The sequence below is a fragment of the Chroicocephalus ridibundus genome, chromosome 4 (assembly GCF_963924245.1).
Source record: "Chroicocephalus ridibundus chromosome 4, bChrRid1.1, whole genome shotgun sequence".
Taxonomy (NCBI): Eukaryota; Metazoa; Chordata; class Aves; order Charadriiformes; family Laridae; genus Chroicocephalus; species Chroicocephalus ridibundus.
In genome coordinates this window covers 80576898-80603314 of record NC_086287.1, presented here as the reverse complement: position 1 = coordinate 80603314, position 26417 = coordinate 80576898, and the positions used below count along the sequence as shown (strand labels likewise).

Sequence of the window (26417 nt, the reverse complement as noted above, 5' to 3'; positions counted from 1 at the left end):
TTGCTGTGGGGAGGCTTGGGAGTTTGGTCACCACTTCCATCCGCCATCCTGAGCAGTTTTAGGCAAGTTGGTTCTTTCTTGTGCCTCAGTGTCTCTGTTCGAAAAATGGGAATGATTATGCTGGCCATCTGTGTGGAATATTTTGTTTGATAAGAAAAAAGATAATTGTCAAATCCTCTCTTTGGCAATTCTGTAGTTCCTCATGTCAAAGCCCTTTTCTTTCATGTTTTCCAGCCGTTAATATCTAAGCGCTGTCTCAGATCTGTCTATAAAAAGAATGGGAATTATGTAGTAGTATTTGCACTACAAATTGACCCTCTGCGTGCTCACTCTCTGTGTTAAACAAAAGGCAATTTACAATTATGTTGATAGCTTATCATTAATAGACTAGGTTTTTTTTGTAGGCAAAAAGAACATGTGGGCACTGGCCGTATACCCAGTGGGTTACCTGTTGCCCACAGGCACTCTATTGTCCTTAGCAAACTTGTGAATGGACCTACATAATGCTCCTGTGTGCGTGGAAAAAAACTTTTTCAGTTTTGTAACAGTCTCTTCCTAGAGATTTTTACCTATTCATGTTAAGGTTTTCATCTTAACTTTTTTTGGTGAGGAACAGCTTTCCCACATATCACAGTATTTTGACAGTTTCTCATATTTTTCTTTCTTCACACAAGTTAGCATTAGGAAATACCATTTTGCAAGAAATTCAACAATACATTTCATACTTTTAAACCGATATGCTTTTTCTCTTAGGTTCAGTCAACTCTGTCTTCCCAGATGAAGGTGCCTGGAACACACAAGACATTAACGCTGGTAGGAAAAAAAAAAGCCCAAATACCACATCATGGGACACTGGGAAACACAGCATGAAGACGCTTTATGGTGTTAGCTCAGGTCAAGCAGGAATGACAAGTTCAGGCTCATCATCAGTGCAGGACTTGCTTGCAAAACCACGTCACTCACTGTATGCTTCTTTTGCCAGCACAGAACCCAACAATATATCTGAAGCATGAGCTGCCTGGGATTGGCAGCAATGCAGGAAGCAGCGTAGAGAGCTCTAAGATCATCACTTAGAGCTCAATCCCGCTGGTCCCAAACTGACAAATGCAGAGTGCCTTGGGTACTTAACTACACCGTTTGCTACACAAGGATCACAGCAGAACTAAACCACAGTTACGCATTTGTTATCACACAGACAACTACTTGAATGCACTCAGGTGATAATGACATTTTATTGCTTTTGTATGGAGCTAGGAGATTATACATATATCCAGGAATTGGGGTTTTTTGTTGCTTATTACTGGGTCTTGGCACTTTTTTACTATCATGAGTAAACTCAGGGCTGTTCAGGTAAAAGTAGTTGTATCTACTTGGAATTATGAACATCTTCCCTAGACAACAGGGAAGTTCTGAGCAAGATCAAAAATATATTCCTTTATCTTCCCATTTCAGTGGAAATACCAAGAAATTGAAAGCTGTATTAGTGATACATACCATATCACAGAAAATTAGTTTTTTCTAGGGATCAGGAACATTCTAGCTACATTTGGACTTCAACTTGACCTTTCCCTCTACTCATTCCACTCAGCACTTTGTACAGTTGATAAAGGAGAATCACAGACCAACTTTCTTGTATAAAAAAGCATATTTTGTGATTAAAAAAAAAATCAAAACAAAAAACTTGTTCTGTTGGGCCCATGAAAGCTTTCTTGGTTGCTGTGTTTCATGTAGTGCTAGTTCTCTTGTGCACTGAGAGAGGCTGTTTACAGATTTTATGAACAGCCATACTTGCAGTAAGTAGGCTAACAGGGAACTAAGAACAAGTGAAAACAAAACTGAAAGACACTGATGGTTTTGTTCTAAGTGCAGTTGAGATGCCACCCTGGGTGTTCCTCTACCATAGCATTGCCAACAGCTCCACCCACTTCCCTCAAGGAAAATTCAGACCATACTGGTTATGTTTTTCATCTTCCTCGTTAACAGAGATGCAGTGTTTAAAACTCAAAGCTGAAGGGACAATAGAACCTAAAAAAAGAGAAACAGAAAATAAAGAACCTTTGGCCTCAATTGGTATCATTTTACAGGAACTTCAGCTGTTGACAGCTTGCTTTAACATCCCGCAATAAGCTTCTGCCACCAAAATCAGTTGATTTGTCAAGTCTGTCCTCTATCTGGGAAAACTTGGTAAATTTACAGGTTTTAGCTAGCTACTATTCCCAGCTAGGCTTCTTGTGTCATGAAAACATGATCAGCTACTACTCTGCTGAACATTTGATGCTACATTCCTCTTTAATTCCTTCCAAATCGGATGTTTAGCACAGAAGTGAAATCTACTAGCATTAATACAGTTCCCCCATCCACTGCTAGCTAGTAATGTTTACATACTTCACCATGTCTCCCACACTAGATAGTAATCAACATGGTACTTATCTTTTGCAGCTCCTGCAGTGTCATACTCCAATTTTTATCATCTTCCTTCCTTGTGACAAACAAATGAGAACAAAACCACATTTATTTATCTGCACTTCTGTACTGCACAGCTGGTTTCAGTTTGAGTATACTAATGTGCAAAGGAGACATTTTCCATTTCCTTGATTCTCCTGATTGCCTCTAGAGGAGCTTATTAGGAATTAAAAAACAGACCCAAAGTTCCTATGTCTCACTCCAATGTACAACTAAGCACAATTATCCAATTCACCACCACTGTCCTCTGTGGGATCCTATCCCTGTTAAGGAAAAGCCCTTCACTGGCGGTAATTTATTCTCTTACTACTTATTAAAGTGATACCAACTCCAATCAGTGACAACAGGCTTTAGGAACGTAACAAAGTTTTTATGGGGACAGAACCTGGTGCTCACGTAGCACTTAGTAGGCAAGCACTGCTTCTTGGCAAACACACGGTGGTCAGAATGACTCTGCCTATCTAATTTCCCACTCATTTTTATAGAAAAAAATAATTAAGATTTGTCTATTTGGATGTAGAAACATATTTAAAACCTTTCTTTATCCTCATGTTTTTGAAATGCTGTAATAACTGTTCCTAATGCTTTTCTTTTGCTCTTGCTGTAATCATCTTTCAGTTTTCTCCTGTTGAGGGAAGATCAAGACTTTGCCTTCTGTTTCTGACTTCACAATACATGTGAAAGGGTCATGCAAGATGACAGACTTTCAACACTCTTATTTCCTCAGCATATTTCAGCTCTTTTGCATTTAAGCAAAGACTGATTTCAGAATGCAGGGAACTGGAGAGAAAGCCACTATACTTACGCTTCAGGGCAAGGCTCAATACGTCAGAAGTTTAACATGGGCTCTGTAGCCCACATTTTCTTTACAGTCTGATTTGATTTTACTGATGTGAACACTTGGCACCAAAAACCTGTTAAAAGGAAGGTATAACAGACTTAAGCGTGTACAGAGACATACACCCACAGTAATCTTCACTTTGCTCCTGCTCTTGAAAGTGTTCCTATTGGTCAGCTTTCATAAATTATGGGTTTTTTTGCACCTTACTTTTGGGATAGATCCCAGAACAGATTTAAAGGGGTGGAGCTGGCAGTTAACTGCAGTGTATTAGCTCTGCACGAGACAGTATGCCATTTCTATATAAACAGCATCACATTCTGTTCATAGCTTATCACAGCACTGAGATTTAGAACAGGTAGGGCAAAGACAAACGGGTAACAGCACAGGTTGTTAAAAATACTAAAATTATTCTGGATGGTCAGAAGAATTTCCAATTTAAAAAGCAAGGTAGGTATCACGGATCTTTTAAAGCATTATAAATATCTTCTATTAAGGAAAGTTGTGAATTTACACTTTCTAACTGAAACCTTCCCTCTCAACTACTCTAGCATAGTATCTCTCAACCTGAATGAACAGGCAAATGGATTTTCTTGGTTTATTTTCATTCCATGGGCACTTCCACCCATATATACAAAGCTTCTCAGCTGCCTGTAATATCAGAAGGCTGCTTAGTATCCGTAAGTTATTCATATAATACACAATTTTATCCACAACACTCTTACAATTACTTTTATCCATCTTGCATTTAATCTTTCTTTATATAAGAACAAGCACTTCAGAATGCCAGAAGCCTTCCTGCTGATCACTACCAACCAACAGTTGCATAACGCCACCTTGTGACTGTACTTCAATGATACATCGAACATCCACTGCTCCTATACACCGATCTTCAAACTGATGTCCAGTTGGAAAACTATAGCCTATTTCCAAAATCCACAATGCAGGCTTAAGGAAAGTAGGTTCATATATACACTATGTAGAAATCTTCATATCTGAAAATATTAAACGGGTCTGTTTTATTTCCACGGAGAAATATTTCAAAGTTCGTAAGTGAAGGTGGTACTAGTAGAGTATAGGTTTTCTAAGAACATCTATACTCTAGATACAAACACCAACAATGATATCTGACAGGTGCATGGCTTATGTTATAGTATGTTATGCATGCATCTGGAAAAATATATCTGAAGCTGTAAGAGTAAATTTTAAGCCTCTGACGTGATTTTTACCTTTTGAGGAAAGGGGTTTTTAAAAAGTGCTAACATGCTGTTTAAAGTGGTAACAGTTCTTTAGAACTGCTACTGCTCTAACAAGCAATTCAAGTGAAGCAGAGGATTTGTTGTTTTTTTTTTTCATAGAAAGTATTATTACAAATCTGTAGTAGCAGCAGTTTTTAATTTACCAAAAACTGGCATCTATTAGCAACAGAACATACACAAAAAATATCTTTGTTTATACAAGTAAAATTAGGTTCTGAATATTCACAGAGTAACATAATAGAGCAACATTTTTCTTCACGCTGATATTCAAAGTTAGTCACTATCAGTTGTGATATAAAAACACTGTAAAATATTCAGTCAAGCAACATGGCAGACAGTGCATTAAGATCTCTCATGAATGGATGATCAGCTAGTATTTGATCAATCTTCTGTCTTTGCTCATAATCAGGAAAAATTTTTATCAGGGCTTCTCTTAGCTGTACTGTTTCTGAGGCAGATCTCTGTGGTGGAGTTGCTAGACAAGCCTGTATGTCTGTTTCCAGAGGAAGCCACGTTGATGAACGATCACCATGTACTCTGTTTTTAGGCTGTTGACTGCTACTGGTTGGTCTGGAGACTGGCATGAAGAAAGGCGTCTCAGAAGAATATTGTCCACTGCTCTGTAAAGCCTTTTGTGCTGACCGAAAATCTCTATGGAACAAAATAAAAATTTTGATTAAGGTAAAGGACATGCTAGTGTCTGTACAAAGGCAGAAAAGAAAAATGTGTATAACTCCTATACTTCACTGCTGCTTGGCTAGTTACTGATTGGAACCAAATGATAAGCATTTTTTCAAAGTGAAACGAAACCGTAGGTGTAACAGTTTTCAATTTGAATCTGGCATGAGTTGCAGCATTAACTAACATTATCTACGACTAGTTCCAATATGCTGTGAGTACTTTACTTGGCAGAATACAGCAACAGTCAAAGCTTATTTCATGGAAGTATCAACATCAGTATTATTGAGATAAAGGGATAAAAAGACACATGTAACAGATGTACACTGACTCAGAACATGTGAAAATACTGACAGGCCAAAGAGGCTTCCAAATGCTCCACAAGGCTATTCCTCACATACACTTACTCATGACTGTGAGCTATGCTCACATTTAGATCAAGGTCTTGCTTCCCTCATATGATATCCTTACTGGGGCAATGAAGTTTTTCAGTAATTTCAGGATCTGAATGTTCTTCCTCAATTGCCAAGATTTCATTTCAGACTTTGCAAAGCTGTTGCTACTCTAAGCTGCTAGCACTACAAAATTTAGGGTCAAGTCTACTTCAGATGCCACCAGATAACATAGAAGTGTGAACTGGAACTCACGTTACATTCTCCTACCACCAAGGGAAAGAGTAGCTCAATTACAGAGCTCCATTTTAAAAGCATTTAGGTTACAACATCTCCTACTACTCAACATGAAAAGGCTCTCTAACTGCTCGAGAACCTTCTAGTTTCTGATCTTATGCCTAGTGCCATTTATGCTTTCTGAATCATTTAATTCAGTAGAAAAGTCTCTAACAAAATTAAGTCTTTACCTTTCCTCAATCTTAAAAAACCCCAACACACACCCCAAAAACCAAAGCCTAGTTCCAGTTCCAAGTTTACAGACAGGAAATCAAGCTCTTCTAGAATCTTCTCATAAGAGCCTCTTTCCATTTCTACAACCATCTCTCAGAACACACTGTTTTCACTTTATTTTTCTCAGGCACAGGAGGCTGAAACACAGTGTTCCAACTGACATCTTGTAAGGGTTTTATATTAGAGCTTGGACACTTTCTTAGCATTTCTTATTGGAGTTCTAGAACTGATATTACATGCCTACTTTTAAAACAACTTGTGACCTGTTGGTATATACGTCTCACTTTCCTCAATTGTTTCAAATAGCTGAGATTCTTCCTTATTCTTAGTATTAATCCTTAAGTATAGCTTCTCATTTGTATTGCTAATTTTATTCATCTTGCTTGTAAGACCAAAAGCTCTCTCAATACTTCTCATTAGGAGTATAAATTAGCATTTATAATTCCTAAGCTGGTGAAAGAAGAGCAGCTTATTTTCTTGTGCTGAAGAGCAAACCCATTCTCAAGTCTTGGCAGTTAATGCAAAGCCAAGTTCATACTTTGAATATATGCATATTTAAAAAGTACAATGATCTTAACAGAACAATAGATGTTTATTAATATTTAAAATTATGACTCAAATACAAATGCATTTAATAACAATGCCTCAAAAAAAATATCTTTTTAACAGTACAATACCCTCAAGTGTGAAGTGAAATGCCTCTCCCATGACAAAGAACACGTATTCCTTTTGTAGCACCTGTTGACCCACTATGACTAAGTGATGTTTTAAATAACATCACTGTAATTAACAGGATACCAGATGAATAGATACCCAAACCACTGGCAGATTTGTGCCATGTTAACACAGTTTGGACCACCCTTGTACGAAAGCCACCACAACCAAATTTCAGAGGAAGTTATTGTCTTATCTGAGTTCTGAGAGAGATCTTGATTAGGTGCAAATGTCATCAGCAGTCTCTGAACAGACTGAAGTAATAGGAAAAACATGTTTTTGTTAAGCTACTACATCCTACAGTGTTCTTGCTTAATTTCACTGTACCTTTACTGTATAGATCTAAAGAATTGTTCAAGCGAACATGGAAAATGGTTTATCTTGCATTTGAAATTGTAACTGTCTCAAACAGAAGTGAAAACAGTGCTTGTACCTAGAACAGCCTTCACTTCGAAGGAAGTCATCTAGCCTGGGTCCATTTCTTCCCAAAGGGTCATCAGGAACCATAAATATGTCACCAGCAAAAGTGTACTGGAGCAACCTGCAAGACAGTTATTTCAATATTATTTACTAACAATTATTTACTACAATTTACGCCCTTGCTGCCCTTCACCTCTGTAGCATAGGACAAGTTGCTGAGCAGACACTTCACCCCACATGAGGGGTCACTGAAACTTCACTAGCAACCCATTTTAGATACAACAAGCATTCACTGCCAAAATAATTTAATGGGAGCTTACGTGACCTGTTCCCACTGCACTGCAGAACACAGATTTTTTTTTTTTTATTTTTTTTTTTTTTGACAGCAAGTGTTGGATGACTGCAAATCTTTTGCAACGAGTCCAGGGTGGAATTTTCTTGGTGATTAGAGAAGATTTTCTGATTGTTCAAACTCCCCTTCCTTGTAAGGATCTTCAACCACACAGCTAAAATGCTTATCTTATCAGAAAGCCACATAACTAGCAAACATAGCATTAGCTGTTTACAGTTAAGATGATAAGCTTTTTTTCTGGAATCATTCTGGGACAGATGGAAATCTGCATTAAAGGAAATCAGTTCAACTAAAATTTGTTTGTGAGAAGAGAATTTGGTACAGTGGAATTTCCCCAGAAGTAAAACTAATAGCAGATGTTAACACAGGCTCTTAAAAAACCACAGACTCTGAATGACGTGCTAAGTATTCTTGACGAAGTTCTGTAGGAAAACATAACCTGACTTGGGTAGAACTCACTCAAGAAATAGCATAAATACCTACATGATTAGCCAACATCAGTTCCATGTCCTCCCAGCTACATTGTCAGAATCCAAGGCAGTTTTCATTTACTTGTTTAGACTTATACAGACCCCAGTCACTGCAGGAGATGTAGCCTCGGAAGATGTCAGGGAGACTCTGAGGGATTAGTGGGAAATTTGGGCAACAGAAGATCATACTTTAATAGTAAAATGACACTGCTGGATTCAACTGGAGAGGGAAAAGCCAAACCAAAACAAAAACCTAAGTGAACTAAAAAAAGAAACCAGTTGCACAGGAGAAACCCTACTTCACAAAGAGTCTACAAGCTGAAGCACGGATACTTTATAGCTAAGTGAACTCCTCTAAACCCAAAGGACACTCAACAATCACAGGGAAATGGCTACAGGGATATATTGCAAGTGTTTATTATTTTGTTTAACTATGCCAATTTGTTGTACCACAGTAAAGAATGATTGGTTACATTACATGTTATATTACCAGCTACAACTCACACCTATCAGAATGAATACCACTATAATCAAACAACTCCTTCACCACCCTGATTTAATCAGCCTCCTACAACAAGCACGAGAAACCAGACAAAAAGACCCTTATCACAGTCAACTGAAATGCTGAAGAAATACATCAAGTGTTAAAAAGAGTCAAAGGAGATGGAGAATATCGATGGTGGGAAGTCCTGTTTGGATGGTCTCCTACAGCAACTGGAATACTAAACCTGGTGTTGCACCCTATTGTGATCTTACTGATTGCTGTTATGTTATGCTTGTTGTTAAAAATTGCTTTATACATTAGAGTTTGGAGGATGGCTAAACAAGTTACATTTTTGCAAAAATTTCCCTGCATATATAATGTCACTTAACCACATTTAATGAAACTCAGAGATCAGCCAAACACAAAGTTTCCCTCAAATTATAATTGGATTGCAGCATTCCCTGTTTATAGGCATAGAGGCAAGAAGCAACCACACTGCCAGTCTATAAGTTATATTGACTTTAGTCACAGGGCGGATTGCGGTGGTGCAACTCCCCCTCCTTTAGGCCTCTTGGTACTTGGCACAATTTCCTCCCCCCTTGAGCCACAGAATAATACAACAAACCAGAAAGATACATAATAGTCTAACATGAAAGAAAGAAAAGGTGGAGAGCAATGGACCAGGACACTATCGCAACCCCTTAGTGCGCCTGACTCCCATAACTCCTACTGTTTGAAAATAATAACTATAATCGATCACTCCTGACAATATATGGATCATGGCCACAGAGGGGAGGATACCGGGACCCCAAGATCTAGCAGGTTCTGGGCTGGTATAACTGGTGGAAAGTACCAAAACATCCCATTGTCCTACCTGGGCCAGAGTGGAAAAGTACCTGACAGAAGACAGTTATCTTGGATCCTACAAGTAGTGATTCTAGTAAGACCCTTTGAACTCTTATGGATCGCAGTGGGCTGTGGCCAGCACCTCCCCTGAGTTGGGATGTCACTCAGGCTGACACCCTGAGGATTAGAAGGCCAGGGCAAGTCAATACCCCCCGAGTCTCAATTTTCACCCATTGAGGAATGCCGAAATAAGTATCAGCAGTATTGTGAGTATTTACTCTAAACTTGGGAAAAGGGAAATTTTTATCTGTAGGCTAGGCTCCCTTTCATCCACCTCTCAGTCTATGTGTTTCTGATATACCCATTAGCTTTTACAGATGTGGTTGTTCTTCTGTTTGTCTGTGCACACATAGGAGTCAAAAGGGGTACCTGTCAGCTCGTTGGAGTCGCCCACTACTAAGGCATCTTTGATGCCAACAGTTAGAGACCCATGTGTGTGCTTAATATATATACATCTAAGCAAAAGCATATAATTTGGGATATATGCTTTTGCTCATATGTGTATGTATTAATTTGGGATACCTTATGGTAAATTAGTGTGAATCTTGTCATCTTCAAATCTGTACATAAGTTGTGTTTAATTATTTTATTAAATCACTTTGTAAATCTTTAAATCGGTTAATGATTAAGTGCTACTAAAATTCAACCTCTTAATCTACCTCACATCGTCAGTAAGTTTTGAATCACTGCTAAATCATAACAGTGTCAAACATTTCCATCTGCGACAATACTGAAACCTTGAAAGTGATACTGTATGTCTGCATCAGCTATCACGCCTCCTTGAAGGAGTGAAATGTAGAACAAGAAGGCCTATGAGAATGGACAACAAAGTGTATACTCTAACAGGGTCTAACACTGAGCTTCAGAAGTGATATAGCTTTGCTGTTACACCAAGATCCTACTTATGTGAATGATTAACAGGTTTACATCAGAGAATATATAAATAATAGGGACATTAGACTACTCAACACATGATTCTAATGCCTTGAATCAAAGTGGTGAAACAAACACAGTACTTTGTTGGGCTCTACCAGAACTGTATGATAGATTAACTAAAAATAAAAAGTCCCACATGAACAACTGTAAGGACAGACATCCTTTTAAGCTTTCACAGAAATTGAGTAATTACCTTTTTTGAATAATTTCTCTCCAGGCACGTGATTCTGTCACAAATTCTCTGAAGTTATCATTAGTCACAATAACACCTCCAGTTTTATCAGCAAGGTGTAATAAAAACCTGTAAAATTCATTTCAAAGACCATTAAGATAGTTTTCTAGATCTTTAGACAATTTTCAGTAAAGCAGACTAAATGTTAAACAACACAAGAGTAATCTATTTGCATGAAAACAAGCACTTCGATTACCAGGAAATTACTGTTTTGACCCACCATGTAACTTTAAACAACGTTTTAGGTAGCATGCATTTATTTAGCGCAGAAGAGTCTTCGTGGGAGGCTTTTTTTCCGTAAAAGCCCCCCAAACCCACATGATTATCAGATTCTGAAATATTTGTAGAGATAAATGGTTTCCTTTACAAAAGAGTATAGTATTTATTACACATTCCAACACATATACTTTTTTGCTCAGCATTAACATCTGTCTTCTGCAAGATATTGTTATGCATGTTAGCCCGTCAACACTTGTTGACAAAGAGTGCTGTAACCATTTTGTTGCTAAATAAATTATGACAAAAGGTGTGATGGTTTAGGCTGGGCTGGCCACTAAATGAATGACAGATGCCTTCCCAGAAGGGGAAGGGAGAGAGGATAAGGGAGAGACACTTATAGATTGAGAAAAACCTTAAAATAGCTTTAATGAAATATCAACCATAAAAAGATAAGATAAAAATATTATTCAGAAAATAATGAAATATCTACAAATATATACAAAACCAATATCGAGCTCCCAGGATGACAATCACGTCACTGGCAAGCCCTGGCACTAGACTCAGCAGCAGACGGGAGCTGGATTTAAGAATTGGATTCAGGAACATACGGATTGGGATCAAAAGCAAAAGAACAGAGAGAGTCCTCCTTGGATGCCAACCGCTGACCCTTTGATCCCTCAGCTTTTATACTGAGCATGACGCAGATGGGATGAAATATCCGGTTGGCCACTTTTGGGGGTCACCTGTCCTGTCCACTCCTACCCACACGTGCAAACCCTTTACACTTCCACTTCTGACCCTCCAACTTGGCACATAAAGTTAGCTGACCTTGCTTGTTACAGCAACAAGTACAAGCAAGAGGCTCTCTGCATACCATTCCTTAGTGTTAACTGTAAACATCAGACCTTATCACTGCTAGAAGCAGACACTGTCTGAAAAATAAGTTATTAATTTCAGACGGTGCAGTCAATTAGAAGAGACTTAACTGAAAAGTAAAATTACGGAAAAGAAAATTGTTTCTGTTCTATCTCAAACCAGGACAAAAAGTATCTACTTCATCTATTAAGAAAATATCATGAATTTCTTTTTTTTTTTTTTTAACCTGTCAGAAAAAAAAACTTTTTGCCATTTGAAACTATTTTAGCAAAGAGGTAACAGATTGTGTTCTTTTACAGTACACTTTTGATGAAAGTGCCAATATATTATCACAACACTCATTTCCACAGTAATATCAACTGTAAATACCGCACCTACATAGCATTTTATATGAAATGCTGGGTGTATATAAGATATTAGTGTGTGAGCAACTCCAACTTCGCTGCCTTCTACATTTTTTTTTGCTACAACATTATGATTTAAGAGATCAGAGTTGCTACATCTTAACAAGGAAGATAAATTAAGTGCACTCTACATATCTTTTGCGTATCAAGTTCTGCAATCAGGTACGTGACTGCGCAACCTAACAAAAAACAGGCATGCCCACGATGCAAAAACCTGACAATTTTGTGGTCAGAAAAATATAGTCTGGATGATTATTAGTAGGAAGGAAGAAACCAAAGTCCAGCGAACTGTAGCTAGCTGCAGAACACAATTTCGAAGCTGCAAACTGCTTTTAAGCATGTTAAGACTGAGAAAATCTGGCAATAAAAGTGTAAGGAAACCCCCCAACACTCAACAAAAAACCCTAAAGCTTAGTGTTGTTCACTGAAAGATGATCCTCCACATTTTGAAGTTGAACTTGGTGGTTAAATTAACTTTGAAATTTACTAGCCTACATGCTGTTACAAATACACTGCTCCAAATACACATCTATGTCAGTATGCCACAATGGCATACAGAAAAAAAAACAACCCAAAAAACAAACCCAAACCAAAATAGCACCTGATCAGATTTATGATAGTGCTCCCCAACCATAAAAGACAACTCAGGGGTAGAATGATGATCAGGAAAGCATAAAGACATTACTAAAAGACTAATTTCTTCCTCAATGCAAGTGATAACATTTGAAATGGATTAACTTTTTTTTTTTTTAATTGCCATGAAAATTTGATATTTTCCATGAATTTCTGGAAATAGTATGTACAATATTATTAGAGAATTATGTATAAAAATGTTTCTTAGGACAGTAAAATAACGTAACAGATTTAGAGCTCAGTCTTAAATTAGATGCACAGCGCTCTGTCTGGACAGGTTGAAGAACTAGCTAATACTACCATTTATGAATTATTAAGCTTTTACAACCATTAGTCAGATGTTCAAAAAGACTTTAAAACTACATATATTCCATACCTGTCATCATGAGCAGCAATTCTTGCTCCTAAAACCATCCTTGCAGGGGTTAAAGACAATATTCCAACATCCTGGAGCTGTGTTAAGAAATCCTGCTCTGTTAAAACATGAAACAACTGTTCTTAAAAACAAAAGCTTTCTTCTAAGCTATTTAGATTTGACAATTAGTCTGAGATATAATTAGCAGAGAAGCTTGGTATTTTTGTACGTATTAATCTTCAGAAATGACATATTGATAGCTGAAGAATTGCTAATAAATGGTGAGGAAGAGGCTGAAACTAGAAGTTAAGGAGCAAAGAAAACCCAAACAAAACAAGAAGGCCTCCACTTATGGCACATCAGTTAGCCTAAACAGCACTTTAGAGTGTCTCAGGTTGTACACGGAAACCCAGTTACTCATGTTTAATGTTTTATGAAGTATTCCTCCTCCCTTCATCCTTCACAGAAGTATCCAAAAAAATAGTTACAATTCAGTTAAAGAAAACATTAGGAAACTATTTCCCTCACCTGTAATGTAAGGATCACGTCTTGTTCTCCACTGTGGAACGAATACGGTAATATTTCTGTGGCCACGTTTCCAAAAGTAATCAACAGATATTGCAATTCCTCGACAGGAGAAGAATTTCCTTAGACCATGACTAGGAGTGAAAGAAAGAAAAAGATTAAATTCACTAGAGTTTTACTACCATGAATACAAAGAAAACAGAACAATACCTTGCGAAATGAAGCTTTAACTTACACATATTGCGTCACCAAAATAAGAGGTACATGGATGTTATAGATGAGGAATCTCATAAATGGAAAGAGATCTTCATCAAAAGAAGAGAATGGAAACATCACTTTGCAACTTTAAAGCTCGGTCTCCTTTCAGTTTTGTGGGCACAACAATATTTGGGTAATTAGAACTGGGTTTAGCTTTAAAGAGAGGCCAATAGTGATGGTTTCCAAAATCTATTGATTATAGATTAAAATTATCATAATCCAATAATGTAGTAGTTCTAAATACAGTCCCACTGCAAAATATAACACTTTCGGTTCAGCTAGTTCCCAAGGATTACATCTGAAGTTTTCTGATAATCTAAGATATTTGGGCCTCCTCTACCGTCATTTCAACAATCTGAGCTACCATTTTCATGCAAAATAATGAAATATCTTGGAAGAAAGATCTTCAAAACACTGTATTTTAGTGGCAATCTTCCCCTCTCCCCCATTTAAAAATGTAAGATGTTCATTACCTGTTTTTGCAACGCAGTTAAGTGACTTGCCAGAAAAAGTGGCAACTGCCCAATATGAGTAATACAGAGATCGGAGTTGAGGACCTTGTGAGGTCCCTCTCAATCTGAATTATCCCAATGATCCTATGTGCCCATTTAACACGTGGCAGGAAGTCCTCCTTTAGCAATTAACTGTCTAACCAGATTCTGGAAACTGAACTTCAGGAGAACAATGGAAGAAGAATCTCAAAGTACAGAAGACAGAATCAAAAATACCTCTAGAATAAATTCCTACAGAACACCTACTAGCACCTTACACGGGCTAAATCCAGTTTTCATTCAGAAACTTTTCCCCTCATACTTTCATAGATTAGAGGCCACACTTAGACAAAACAAAGACATATTTAGTTAGAAAAGACACACTGATTCAGAATGAATCTGATGGCATGAACCAGCAAAAGACTTCTTACAAAGTAGTACATACTCTATGTTTCAAGTTAGATGTTAAAACACTACGAAGTGCTTCTCATAACAATAAGTGATCAAGAGATATTTGTATTTTAAACTGGTTTCCTAATTAACACGCAATCGTACATTATAAGCCTAATAGTAAGCCTTACTAGTTTTGAATAGAATTTTACCTTTAAACCCCTACTTAAACGTAGCAGGAAGTCTTCTAAACAGAGTTCTTTAAAACATCACCATGGAAATATTTTACTGTGAAACTCAGCCTTTATTAGCATTCATGTATCCTTTTCCAATTTTGTAGACTCATTTTAAAATAAATTTATCAAAATATAAATCTATTAAGGCTCTCTGAATTTGGAGAGGAATGTTTTTATGTAGAAGAGCAGAAAAATGAGTAAGCTACATCTGAACTACAAGAGGCAAGAATCTGAGTTATTAACAGAGTTTCTGGAGATAAAAAATAGATCCTTCACCACACTTGCCCTAATAAAATCAGGTGTTCTTGATTTCAAGAGCAGTCAAATAAAGGAATGCAATTGTCACAGAAGAGTTACCCCTTGTAAGCCTTCGAGGTTATAAACTTAAAACACAGTCATCACACCCCACTTTAAGTTAGATGTCCTATTCAATAAACTGGAAAACTTCCGTTAAACACTTTCACTGTATTAATGGCTCTCAACTGGACTTCAAGAGATGCAGAGGTCTCCACGTTCATGTTGAAAATTACATCTTCTCTACTTGTCCATTCTCCTGTTTTAGAGCTTTACACCTGCTCAACTACACAGAGTACTCTCTAGTTTTCAAACATTTTAAAGCCTAGAACAGCAGCTCTTGATTCGTCCTGTATGATCAAACACTCCTGCTCTGTAGCAACTTCAAGAAAAAAGAAAAGAGCTTGTAAATATAAGTGATATATTTATCAAATAACATGTAGAATTAAGGTGAGCTATAAATATGTCACTGCTAGATGAACAGAGATATGAAATGCTTTATTTGAGCTAGGTAAACATCTGAAGGACAGCAAATTACCACAGCAAGGTGGTCTTTTCAAGACACCCATCTCAAAGACTACATCTGTTCCCCTACTGCCATTGTAAATACCAGGTTTGGCTGTCCAAGTTCTTTAAAAAAAACCCATAAAGACCCTACAAAGGTATTTCTGAAGTTAAACGAGAGATGATCATAAGCAGCACAAAGCACCAAACAGCAGGTTGCTTTCTGGGACATGTAACATCTTCCTTTTGGTTTTGTAACTAATTAAGGAAAGCACATATTATTTACAAACAATTTGAGCAAGAAATAATTCCATTCAATTATTCTTTCATTCTGAGTTTCTTCCACATTTTAATAAAATTTAATTTAAAATTTCCTGACAACTATCTGGATGTTTTGGTCTGTCCTGAAAGGCCTGTTTTCGGCACATAAAGAAAGGCAATTTTTTAAAATACTTGTTAGTGGTTAGAGTAATACCTGGACCTTCTCTTATTCAACAAGCACATTGAAAGAACAGCTAGCATTTAGAGATCAATGTGCAATTTTTACTAGGCTGCACATGTCAAGAGGGAAAATTCTTCAGCTTCCTGAAGTCTTCAAGAGTTAAGACACAAGTAGTGATGTGGAAGCCCATTCAGCTTTAGTCCAAGCAGGCAGGCAATGCATTCATTCCACCCCATCCCCCAAACACATGACACTCGGGCGTCAAAAAACCCCAAACCAACACAGGCATGGAAGCAGATGTCCATAACCTCAAGGTACTGAGAAGTAAAACTGAAAACAATTCAAATCAAAATTGAAATCAATTCTTCAGTTTCTAAGATGTAAGAAAATAATGAGGCATTGTTTAGCCAGAAGGAAGCTGCAGAATACCTACATTAAAAAACCCCCAGGCCCCATGCATTGATTATTTAGTAGCACATTTAAATATCTTGGTGGTTCTGCTATTTTGAGGCAGTTCTCTGTCCTTTGCTTTTCATAAGCAGATTTTTTATTTGGTTGAGCGGCAGGCAGCAGATGTTCTATGACAGTATGTGGGGACTGCATGCCAATGGTACTCAGCTACTATGCCCCGTTCTAATGTGGGGGCACCCTTGTTGTGTAAGACAATCCATTGGGGTGCATGAAGGAGGTATTGGAACTTCAGTAATGCACATATATAGTTGATAAATACACATATATTGGGGGTGCATGCTCGAAGATTTTTTTACTGATAGGGCTGCTAAATCAAAGTTAGGAGAGCACTGCCTACAGTAATCTCACAGCCATCAGGGAGATCGGTAGATGTTTATTCACCATCTTTTAATTCATTGGTTTCAGATGTATTTGGCTGTTCTTAAGAAAAACACCACCACCAAAACCCAACAGAAAACCCCACAGATGAAAAAAATCTCTCCGTATTAAATAAATAAATAATTAGACAAACAGGATGTGGTGTGTTTGTTATTTTCTACATGATCCCAACAATTTGCATTTCTCTTCCACTAATACATGTTTGGGAAATCATTTTAAAAAGTTCAAGGTAGCCTGACTCAGTTGTGACTTGCTTTTTTACATCACCGTGTTCTAAATAACAGAGTTGGAACATGAGGAAATAAGGTTACTTTCAAAACAATTTACTGTAACAAAACATTGTACTTTAATTAAAGCAGTGTCAAGAGTTCTGGATCATGTCAGACCTCCCCTTTGAAGTTAGCAAGACTATAAAATGACAGAAAATCTTAATGTATTAATTCAATTAATTCTGCAGTGATTGACCCGAAAGGTTTAACAGTTGCCAGTCATGAAGGTCTAGCTCTGGGCTCTTTAACCTGGGGAAATCAATTTATAAGGATGATCATCATCTTCTTCAATTAATGATCACTTGGTAGGAAAGGTTACATGTTAAGAAATCTTCAGACATTCCTTCTCATAAACAGAGGAAGTTACTTAGATTTACTTTTGACACCTCATCTGTGCTATGGAGACTTTCTGGACTAACTGCAAGCATTTCTATATTACTAGGTCCTTGGTCCTTAAACTGCATTTGAAGCTAATCATCTTGAAAAATGTATGTTTTGTTTTGAATGGGGAAAAATAGTGATCTAGCAGAAACATGTGCAAACACATAAGCAGCCTGTCAAAAAAACAGGCTAAGTGAGATACATTTTTACATGAATTAAGTTTAAAAGATCAGCAGAATTTTTTTCTGAATGAACTATATGTCTAGGAATTTCCAGGTATCATCTGGTACTCTACGTAAGTAAAGAACATACCCCACCCCCCAAAAAAAAAAAAAAGCTTATTTTCTTCCCCAGAGCACTTAAGCCTATTCTTTTGGGAAGCCTCTTTCATCTAATAGCTGGAAGTAGATGACCTATGATACATGTATCTTAGCCAGTCAGATGTGTTTTTCTCAGTCTAAGAGCATCCTCCAGAATTCATGGGATTACTGGTAGTACTCTGGCCTATTCTTTGAAAATATCCTATTCAAGAATTAGTTACAACTAAATACAAGATAATAGAGCTAATATGAGGCTCTTCAGGATTTCCAGCTTCCAAGATTGAAATCCATATTTTAAAATATAGCCTATTTTAAGAAATAGCCTGAACTTTTCCCACTTGTCTGGGGATACAGATGATCTTTCTCAGAATTACTACTGTTTTGCTTGAAGTACTCCATTTTAGTTCTGGCAGCATGGTTCCAGAACGAAAACTAATTTCTGCACTTGGAAGGGCTTAGGCAAGTTCAGCAGAGGAACTTTGAATGCACCAAAAAAAATCTTAAATCGCTAATTCTCATAGTAAGTTTACTCTTACTTATTGTTACATTGGTGAGTGGAGCAGGAGAACAGCGAGTCAGTTTATTCTTAAAAACTACCACTTCCTCATTAAGAAGAAATATTGCATTTGTCATTGCTCACTTTTGTATTCCAAAACTAAAAAAGAACCAAAAAAACAAGAAGACCCACAGCAAACTGTTGTGGTTTAACCCCAGCTGGCTGATAGAACCATGCAGTCGCTCACTCACTACCCACAGTGTGGATGGGGGAGAGAATCGGAAGAGCAAAAGTGACAAAAAATACCTGTGGGTTGAGATAAAGACATTTTAATAAGTAAAGCAAAAGCCACGCACGCAAGCAAAGCAAGGAATTCATTCACTACTTCCCATGGGCAGACAGGTGTTCAGCCATCTCCAGGAAAGCCAGGCTCCATCACACATAACAGTTATTCAGGAAGATAAATACCATAACTCCAAATGTCCCCCCCTTCCTTCTTCTTCCCCCACCTTTATATACCGAGCATGACATCACATGGTATGGAATATCCCTTTGGTCAGCTGGGGTCAGCTGTCCCAGCTGTGTCCCCTCCCAACTTCTTGTGCCCCCCAGCCCGCTCACTGCTGGGGCGGCGTAAGGAGCAGAAAAGGCCTTGAGCGCTTAGCAACAACCGAAAACACCAGTGTGCTATCAAAAGTATTTCTCATTCCAAATCCAAAACACAGCACTATACCAGTTGCTAATAAAGTTAACTCTATCCCAACTGAAACCACAACACAAATGCTGACAAAACCTTTTGACATGCGTGCTGGCCAAAGTGACTTAATATAAAAAGAAGAAATCCAAGCCTCCTCCTGAATAGAGCACAGCAACCAATTCAAGGATAGTTTTTGACGAGACAAATGTTAAAATTAATAAAGCAAAGCACAAAATTTTAGAGAGATATAGGTTCTAAGTGATTTTTGCTATTCCAGTTATTTATAACAAACTTTAAAAAAGAGAAAATAAAAAAAGAAAATTGTAATTGGCAATGCCTTCCAAAGTTGTCTACAACAGAAACAGTTGGGGGGATGAAGGAAAAAAAAAAAGAGAGGAATGAGAAGATATTTACAATAATGCAAAATCCCTGCATTATAGTCAGTGAAAGGGATTTCTTGATCTTTTCAGTATTAACTGTGCCCATTTCATAGGGTTTGTTTGCATAGTGCCTTATCAGCCAACAACCTACAGTTATCCAACAGCCCTGTAATGGTTTACTATTGTCTGCGTACATTCTTTCAGGTATCAGGAGGAATAAAAGAAGTGTGGGCACACATAGACACAGTTCCCTGTTCTATTCTGCACGTTTTATGGAGGGGGATGGAATATTTTTGTTGCATGCCTACACCTGCAAAAATTAGCAGGACTCAAGCACTAATGTGTAATGTTGTTAAAGGACAAATACCTTACTACCATATAAGAACCACCACTTTAAAAACCACAAGACACTAAGACCAAAAGTAATAAAACCAAAATACTTAAGTTGATGGTAACTCAACTCCTGTGTTAGGAGCGTGCAGTGCAAATTAAGTTTCATGCATAAAATTGCTTGCAACAGAGCTGAGCTCACTGAAATTACTTCTGACTGAAGTGTTACATTGAGCTGGAGCACTGATAGTTCAAAGTACGTTGCTCTGAAATGGCACAAATCGGGCTTCAAATTTGACCACTGCCTAGTAAGAAATGCTGTAGAATTAGTTCACTTTTCATTTTGAAACATCTTGTTATCGAAAATGATGTTATCTGCCTCTAACGTATACCTAGTTTTAGTTTCCATTGCCTATTCAGTTTAAGTTCATTTTGGATTGTTTTTGTATTTGGGCTTCATAAATCTGAGCTACCTGTTTTTACAAATTTGCAAGTTTCTACCAGAACAAGAAAGCTAAGTCTTAAAAGGCTTTACAGAAAATATTTTCCAGTATATTGCAATTACCAAACAATTTTTAAGTCAAAATCAAGGATTTTCCTTATTCTATTTTAACCATTTATTGCACCTGTTCAACTTCAGGCTAAGTAATTTTTTTAAACCAAAAGTAAATACTACAAGAGTTGTTTCATGATAGAATATCCCACAACTACACTGTTCTAGCTGGATTTGTGTACTGCAGTGTCATATAGTGCACCTGCTAAAAACTTCTGAATTTCCTTCCATGCACGGTATCTCATGCTGTGAGAATAACAACAACTCCAAAAGAAGTCAGTTATAAAATGAATGCTGTCACTAAACAGAGAATAAAAACTATCAAAATTGCTACGCATTGGAAATTAAAATGGCTACTGTCAATCTCATGTAATTTTTCATTATCAAGCCTCACCATAAGTTACCCATGCAGCCATTACCAGTAGCTGAAAAACCTTGTGTGTACATGGACTGTTGGGCACCAAAAAGCTAGCTAGCAAAAACTTTACACATGCCACAGCAACCTCTTAGTCCCTATTTCATTTGAAAGCTCATTGAACTTTTACTGAAGAGATATCTGAAAAGAACAATACTTACGAAATTGCAACATTGCTTCCATCTATAATGATATGTTTTAAATAGGGTTTCCCAGGTTCATTTTTCAACTCCAGTTTGTATGGCTTTTTCAGAGATTCCAAAAATCTTTGAACTCCAGTAACTGAAGGATCAGGATGACGTCTGTGTGGTCCCACTGTCTCTCTATCAGTATTTGAAAGATGTATTTGTGAAGACAACACCTGGTCTGGGATAGGATTTTCAGAATTTGAGGTTTGGCATTGGTTGAGAGATCTCACTTGAGAAGAAGAGCTGCAGTGTCCTAATTGGTCCTCAAAACCATGATGACTATTCTGTACAGTTGAGGGCCTTGCAGATTTTTGCTGAACTGCAGTTTTAGTCTTACTTGAAATACGCTGCACATCTGAGCTCCCTCTGGCTACAAAATCAACTTCTTTTAGAGCTCCAGCTTGTATAGTGCTGAAAGTTACACCACCATCGATTTCTATATCACTTGACCTTGAACTGTGATTCTTACCAGGGCAATAAATGTCTCTCTGTTTACAGCATATAGCTGAATTTTTTCTGGAAGGAGAAGGAGGTTTGCATACCAACATATGCATTTTGTCTTCTGCATCAACTTGCATGCCTGGTGAATCTCTTACTTTGTGATACTCCTTTTTTGTCTCCTTTGTAGTATGATTGGATTTAAGTGGACTTTTATTCCTAGAAATGCCTTTGTCTTCTAGCTTTTGTGAATTTTCTGCATTACTTCCTAAAGGAGGATTGATAGTTCTGGGCTTTTGAGATGACTGTTCACTTTCTTTTTGAAATTTTAAGTTTTCCTTTTCAATTTCTTCTAGCAATGTTAACGGTTCCACAGATTGTCCTAGGATACCAATAACTTTTTCTACAATATTTTGGGAATACCCCATTGTTCTGAAAAAGTTCACAAGAATCTTATATTCCATTTCCTCACTGATATCATCACCTTCTTTAAGGCAGTAACTGGGATCATCTGATTCACTGCAGCCATCCGAAAGCAGATCAATAACTGCGTTGCTGTCTGAAGCGGATTTTACTTCCTGATCATTTTCCAAAGAGAAATGCTTTTTAGGGAGCCTTTCCTCATCATCAGAGGATCTTCGTTTACATGACTGTCTTTCTTTAGACACCTCTACTTCTAACAGAGGCACAACATTTATGGGAACAAAACTTGTTTCAGGAGCATCAGAAAACACAGTGTCCATTTGCTTTGTAAGCTCAGTTACAGGTGTCCCGGCATTGTTTCTTGCTTCCTCACCATCTGCTCTTCCATCTCTGTTTGTAGCAATTACTTTGAAGGCTTTGTTCTGTAAAAACTCTGTTGGGCTTTCAGAACCCGTAAGATCTATGATATCGCTCTCCACTTCACAACATTCAGTTCGTGTGAGAGCTAGGAGTTCTCTTTTTAGTGAGCTAGGCAAAATCAGTAAATCCATTGTATATTTATCTGCATGTGCTTCCACAAATTGTCTGAATTGCTTTTTAATCCCTGACTCATTGTCGCTTAATAAGCTTTCATTACTCTTAAAAAGCTTCACAAACTGCTGAATGTGACTTTGAGCCATAACAACAGCTTCTGCACCCCCTTTAATACTGAGCAATCCTATTTCCAGCACTGTTATATCAGCACAGGTATCCTGAATAAGACTGTTGAGGAACAGACTCTGTGCACCAACAAAGATGCAGTGCATGTCCTTTGGGTAGTACTCCTTTTCTTCTAGTTCAGGTTCACAAAGTCCCTTAATATACTCCTAGAAGGAGAAAGAGACACGAGAATGAATATTCGTAAACAGCTAATATATAAAATTAGTTTTGATTAGGTCTGTAATGGACAAGTACACTAGAAAATAAAGCCAACTTAGCATAACAAATGCGACAAAGTAAATACTGCCAGTAAACCAGATAATAGAGATAAAATACAGATATCTGAAATTATTTTTAAATAGATCTCAGAAGGCTAACTCTCTTTTATAACCTGCTGTTTAAATGAAAAGGATAGTAACAGAGTATTTAAGTTGTAGCCCAAACAGTTTAAAAGACAAGTTTAAAGAAATTTATTCTCCCATTCTCATTCTTTGGTCAAAGAGAACATACACTTCACGAACAAATGCCTTGCACTAGAGAATTCTACCTAGTCCATAAAACTGAACTTCTAAAAACAGTTTCTAAAGAAAATTTCCAAAGGCTCATCACAGCAGTAGCTCTCTCCTGTATTTTTAAGTAGTTATTACATGTTACTTATTCTATACTTACTACTAGTGAATCAAGGACACTGATCATGTAGCATGGCATAACATAACTAGTAGCCAGAGTAGTATCCATTAAAAGAGCTAAAACCAAACAAATGACAAAACCACTATCAGGACTCTCACAGATTCCCTTAGTAACCAAATAAAACATTTGTATTTTAAAACTACAACTGCCAGAGCACCTACTTACAACAGATATGTAACACCAAAGAAAATCACACCCAAAAAGCTCAACAGCAAGCCAGCTTTCCACATGAGGCTTTGAAACGCAGTATTTTGAAAAAGCAGATGATACTGACAAGTAACTGAGAAAACTCCAGGCTCCAGCTAGTTCTGTGTTCTAGAAGTTCAGGTTTTAAATATGCTGTGGTGGTTGCCTCTTGTGTGTGTTGTTTTTTTTTTGTTTTGTTTTTTTTTAAAAAAAAAAACACCTCCCATTGCTATTTCTGCCACCTAGAAGTTGCTATAGGCAAATTCACTATACTACCTTGTTTTAAATGTGTCAGAGTTCAGAACTCTGTCAACACAGTACGTTATTTCTTCTTTCAGGTAGCATTATTTTTCCCCAAACTGTCTCTTTCTGTGCTTAAAATTATGCAATGTAGTGAAACCAGTTTCTAAGCTGCAGTCACAGACTCTCAAGTATACCACATTTTATTATCTTTACTTTCAGAAATTAAACTTCTCTTTTAAGTGGAACTGAAAACCAATACAAGGTAATGGATAACATAACACCACTTCCTATCGTCTCTTGAGTTACATCGCCACAGGCTGCTCCAAGACCATATTAGCACAAACTGCTTCTGCAATAAAATCCACAGGATTACTTTTCATGCCTTAGTCGTGATATGACTGCTTTTTCAGAGCAACAGGACAATAACATAATTAGAAAAAAGGATACTAAAAATCTGTGAACTTTTATTTTTTTATATTTACTAAACAGCACTGAAAAATATATTGCATGTGACTGATGAATTAAAATACAAATTACTATCAAAAAACCTTTTAAAGGGAGGCAATAAAGCCATGCAATTGTTCATACTTTCTAGTCAATAATCCCTCCACATAGGGTCTGAAAAGTACTCTACAGATAAGGGAAGTCATGTCTCTCATACCCTTTAAATATTTGGAGTAGAAAACATCTTGTATATTATTAGGAAAAGCAGCAATTAGAAAATGGAAATATTGTGCTGTTTGTTTCAGACTTTAATTTTCTGGAAAAGAGAAAGTTGTACTGCAGCTGCCCAGCGAAGAATAGCTGTTTATGCTACCTGTAATGGCTTCTGGAGTTTCTGAGCCCAAATATACTAGCAAATTGGTTTAGAGGATATATATGTGTATTTAAACAAATAGACAGACACAAATGCTCGCATATTGAGATTTTGCTTTTGAAAGGTACCTCCAGCCTGGGTAGTGCTCACACTATCGTTCTCACCACATGATTCAAACAGCTTTAGGTGCCAAGCCCACTATGAATAATATTAATTTTGTCACTACTGCTGAACCCCCCCAAAAGGTTAGCTGTACAAGAGATTTAACAAAATAATTCTGTAAAGACACTTCGTAGCAACTAGCGTCACAGTCAGAGCCACACACAGATGGCTCTCTCGTTTGGTGTTTGGCTAAAAAGAAAGCTAAAAAAGTTATCTGCTGGTGAAGCGGTCTGGACTGCCAACTTTTACACGAAGGAAACGTTAGCTCTGTTAAGCTGTCAGCTCTGCTAATAAGCTACTAAATGCCACAGAACAAGTGAAGTCTGTGAAGCGACTGTGAAACACGATGACACCCAGCCAACCCTGAAGAGTTTCTTGACCGGGGGAAGCAAAAGGCGAGCGACACACTGTAACCGCGTCTGAGCGCACGACTCGGCCGGCTCGGAGGGTGCCGGAGCCCCCGGGGCAGCCGGCAGCTGCGTCCCACCAGGCGGCGGCGGCCGGGCGCTCCGCCACGCCGACGAACTTTGCACTTCTCAGCTGAATGGTTTCTCTTTGTTCCCTGCACTCATGTCAACACCACCGGAGACACCCTGGCACCAGGAACACACCTATTTGCCAAGGCAGGACCGTTCCTGTTTCCCCGTGCACCACTGACTCCTTCCCCCACCCTTTCTGCCTCCCACCCGCGCCAAGCAGCCTCCAGCCCTGCCCCGGGACGGAGGGGCCCGTCCCGCCGGCAGACGCGGCCCCCGGCCTCCCTCCGGCCGGCCCAGCCCCCACGACACCCCTGGGCGCCACTTCCCGCCCTGCCCCCAGTTCCCCTCGCCCCGTACCTTGGCGCTGCGTACGGCCTTCCCACCGCCCGTCAGCTGCACCCAGATGCGGGCGGCGGCGGACGGCGGGCCCGGCGGCAGGATGGCGGGCCGCCAGTCCCCCTGTGCCCCCAACACGGCCAGCCGCACCTCGAACAAGCCCTCGATGCGGCCCAGGCTCCCCTCCAGAAGGCGGCTCTTCTCCGCCGGGACGGTGAACTCATCCAGCCCCGGCTCGGAGCCGTGGGCCGCCCAGCGAGCCGCCATCAGGGCCGGCCGCGCCGCCCCGCGCTGCAGCCGCCCATCCCGCCGGGCCCCAGGACAACAACACGGGGAATCCCCGGGCACCCTCCGCGCCGCCCGCGCGCGTCATCGGCCCGCGACGGTGCCGCCCCGCGCTGGGAGGTGGAGAGCGCCTCGCCTCAGCCGCGGCGCCATCTTTGGCGAGGGCGGGGGAAGCGCTCCTCCCTCGGGCGGGCCCCGTCCCGCCTCCCCGGCGGCCGGGCGGTGTGTGGCGAAGCTTGGAGCTGTGCCAGAGGCTGAGCCGCCCGCCTCCTTCTTTTGCTCGGGTGCCTGCAGGCGTGCCCGGAGAAGAGGCGGGCGGTTCCCTACAGCCGGTGGCGCCAGGCGCGGTCCGCACACAGCGGCCTCTCCCCGCCTGACGGGTTGGGAAAGAGGCTCACGCCCAGCTGCCTAGGAAAGAAACCTTCCTCTTTAACGATTTCACAGCCCAGAAGTTTGGTTTTAAGACACTGTTGGCACAGCCATGTCCTGGTATCGTCGTC

At 38.9% G+C, this 26417-nt stretch overlaps 1 protein-coding gene across 2 annotated transcripts; it reads right to left on the bottom strand.

Moving 5' to 3' along the window:
• Window positions 1-1213: 1213 nt before the first annotated feature.
• On the bottom strand, window positions 1214-26048 carry N4BP1 (NEDD4 binding protein 1). Of its 2 annotated transcripts, XR_010071015.1 has the most exons (8): window positions 25654-26048; window positions 21133-22886; window positions 13670-13800; window positions 13163-13259; window positions 10616-10723; window positions 7288-7395; window positions 3269-5211; window positions 1214-2479 (listed from the first exon to the last, which is right to left on the bottom strand). XR_010071015.1 is itself a non-coding variant. In XM_063334418.1 (7 exons), the coding sequence occupies exons 1-7, from the start codon at window positions 25897-25899 to the stop codon at window positions 4875-4877; spliced, it is 2781 nt and encodes a 926-aa protein (XP_063190488.1). In that variant the 5' UTR covers window positions 25900-26048; the 3' UTR covers window positions 1214-4874. The 2 variants fall into 2 exon arrangements, 1 of the variants encoding a protein (XP_063190488.1); XM_063334418.1 differs by having other exon boundaries at window positions 1214-5211.
• Window positions 26049-26417: the final 369 nt, after the last annotated feature.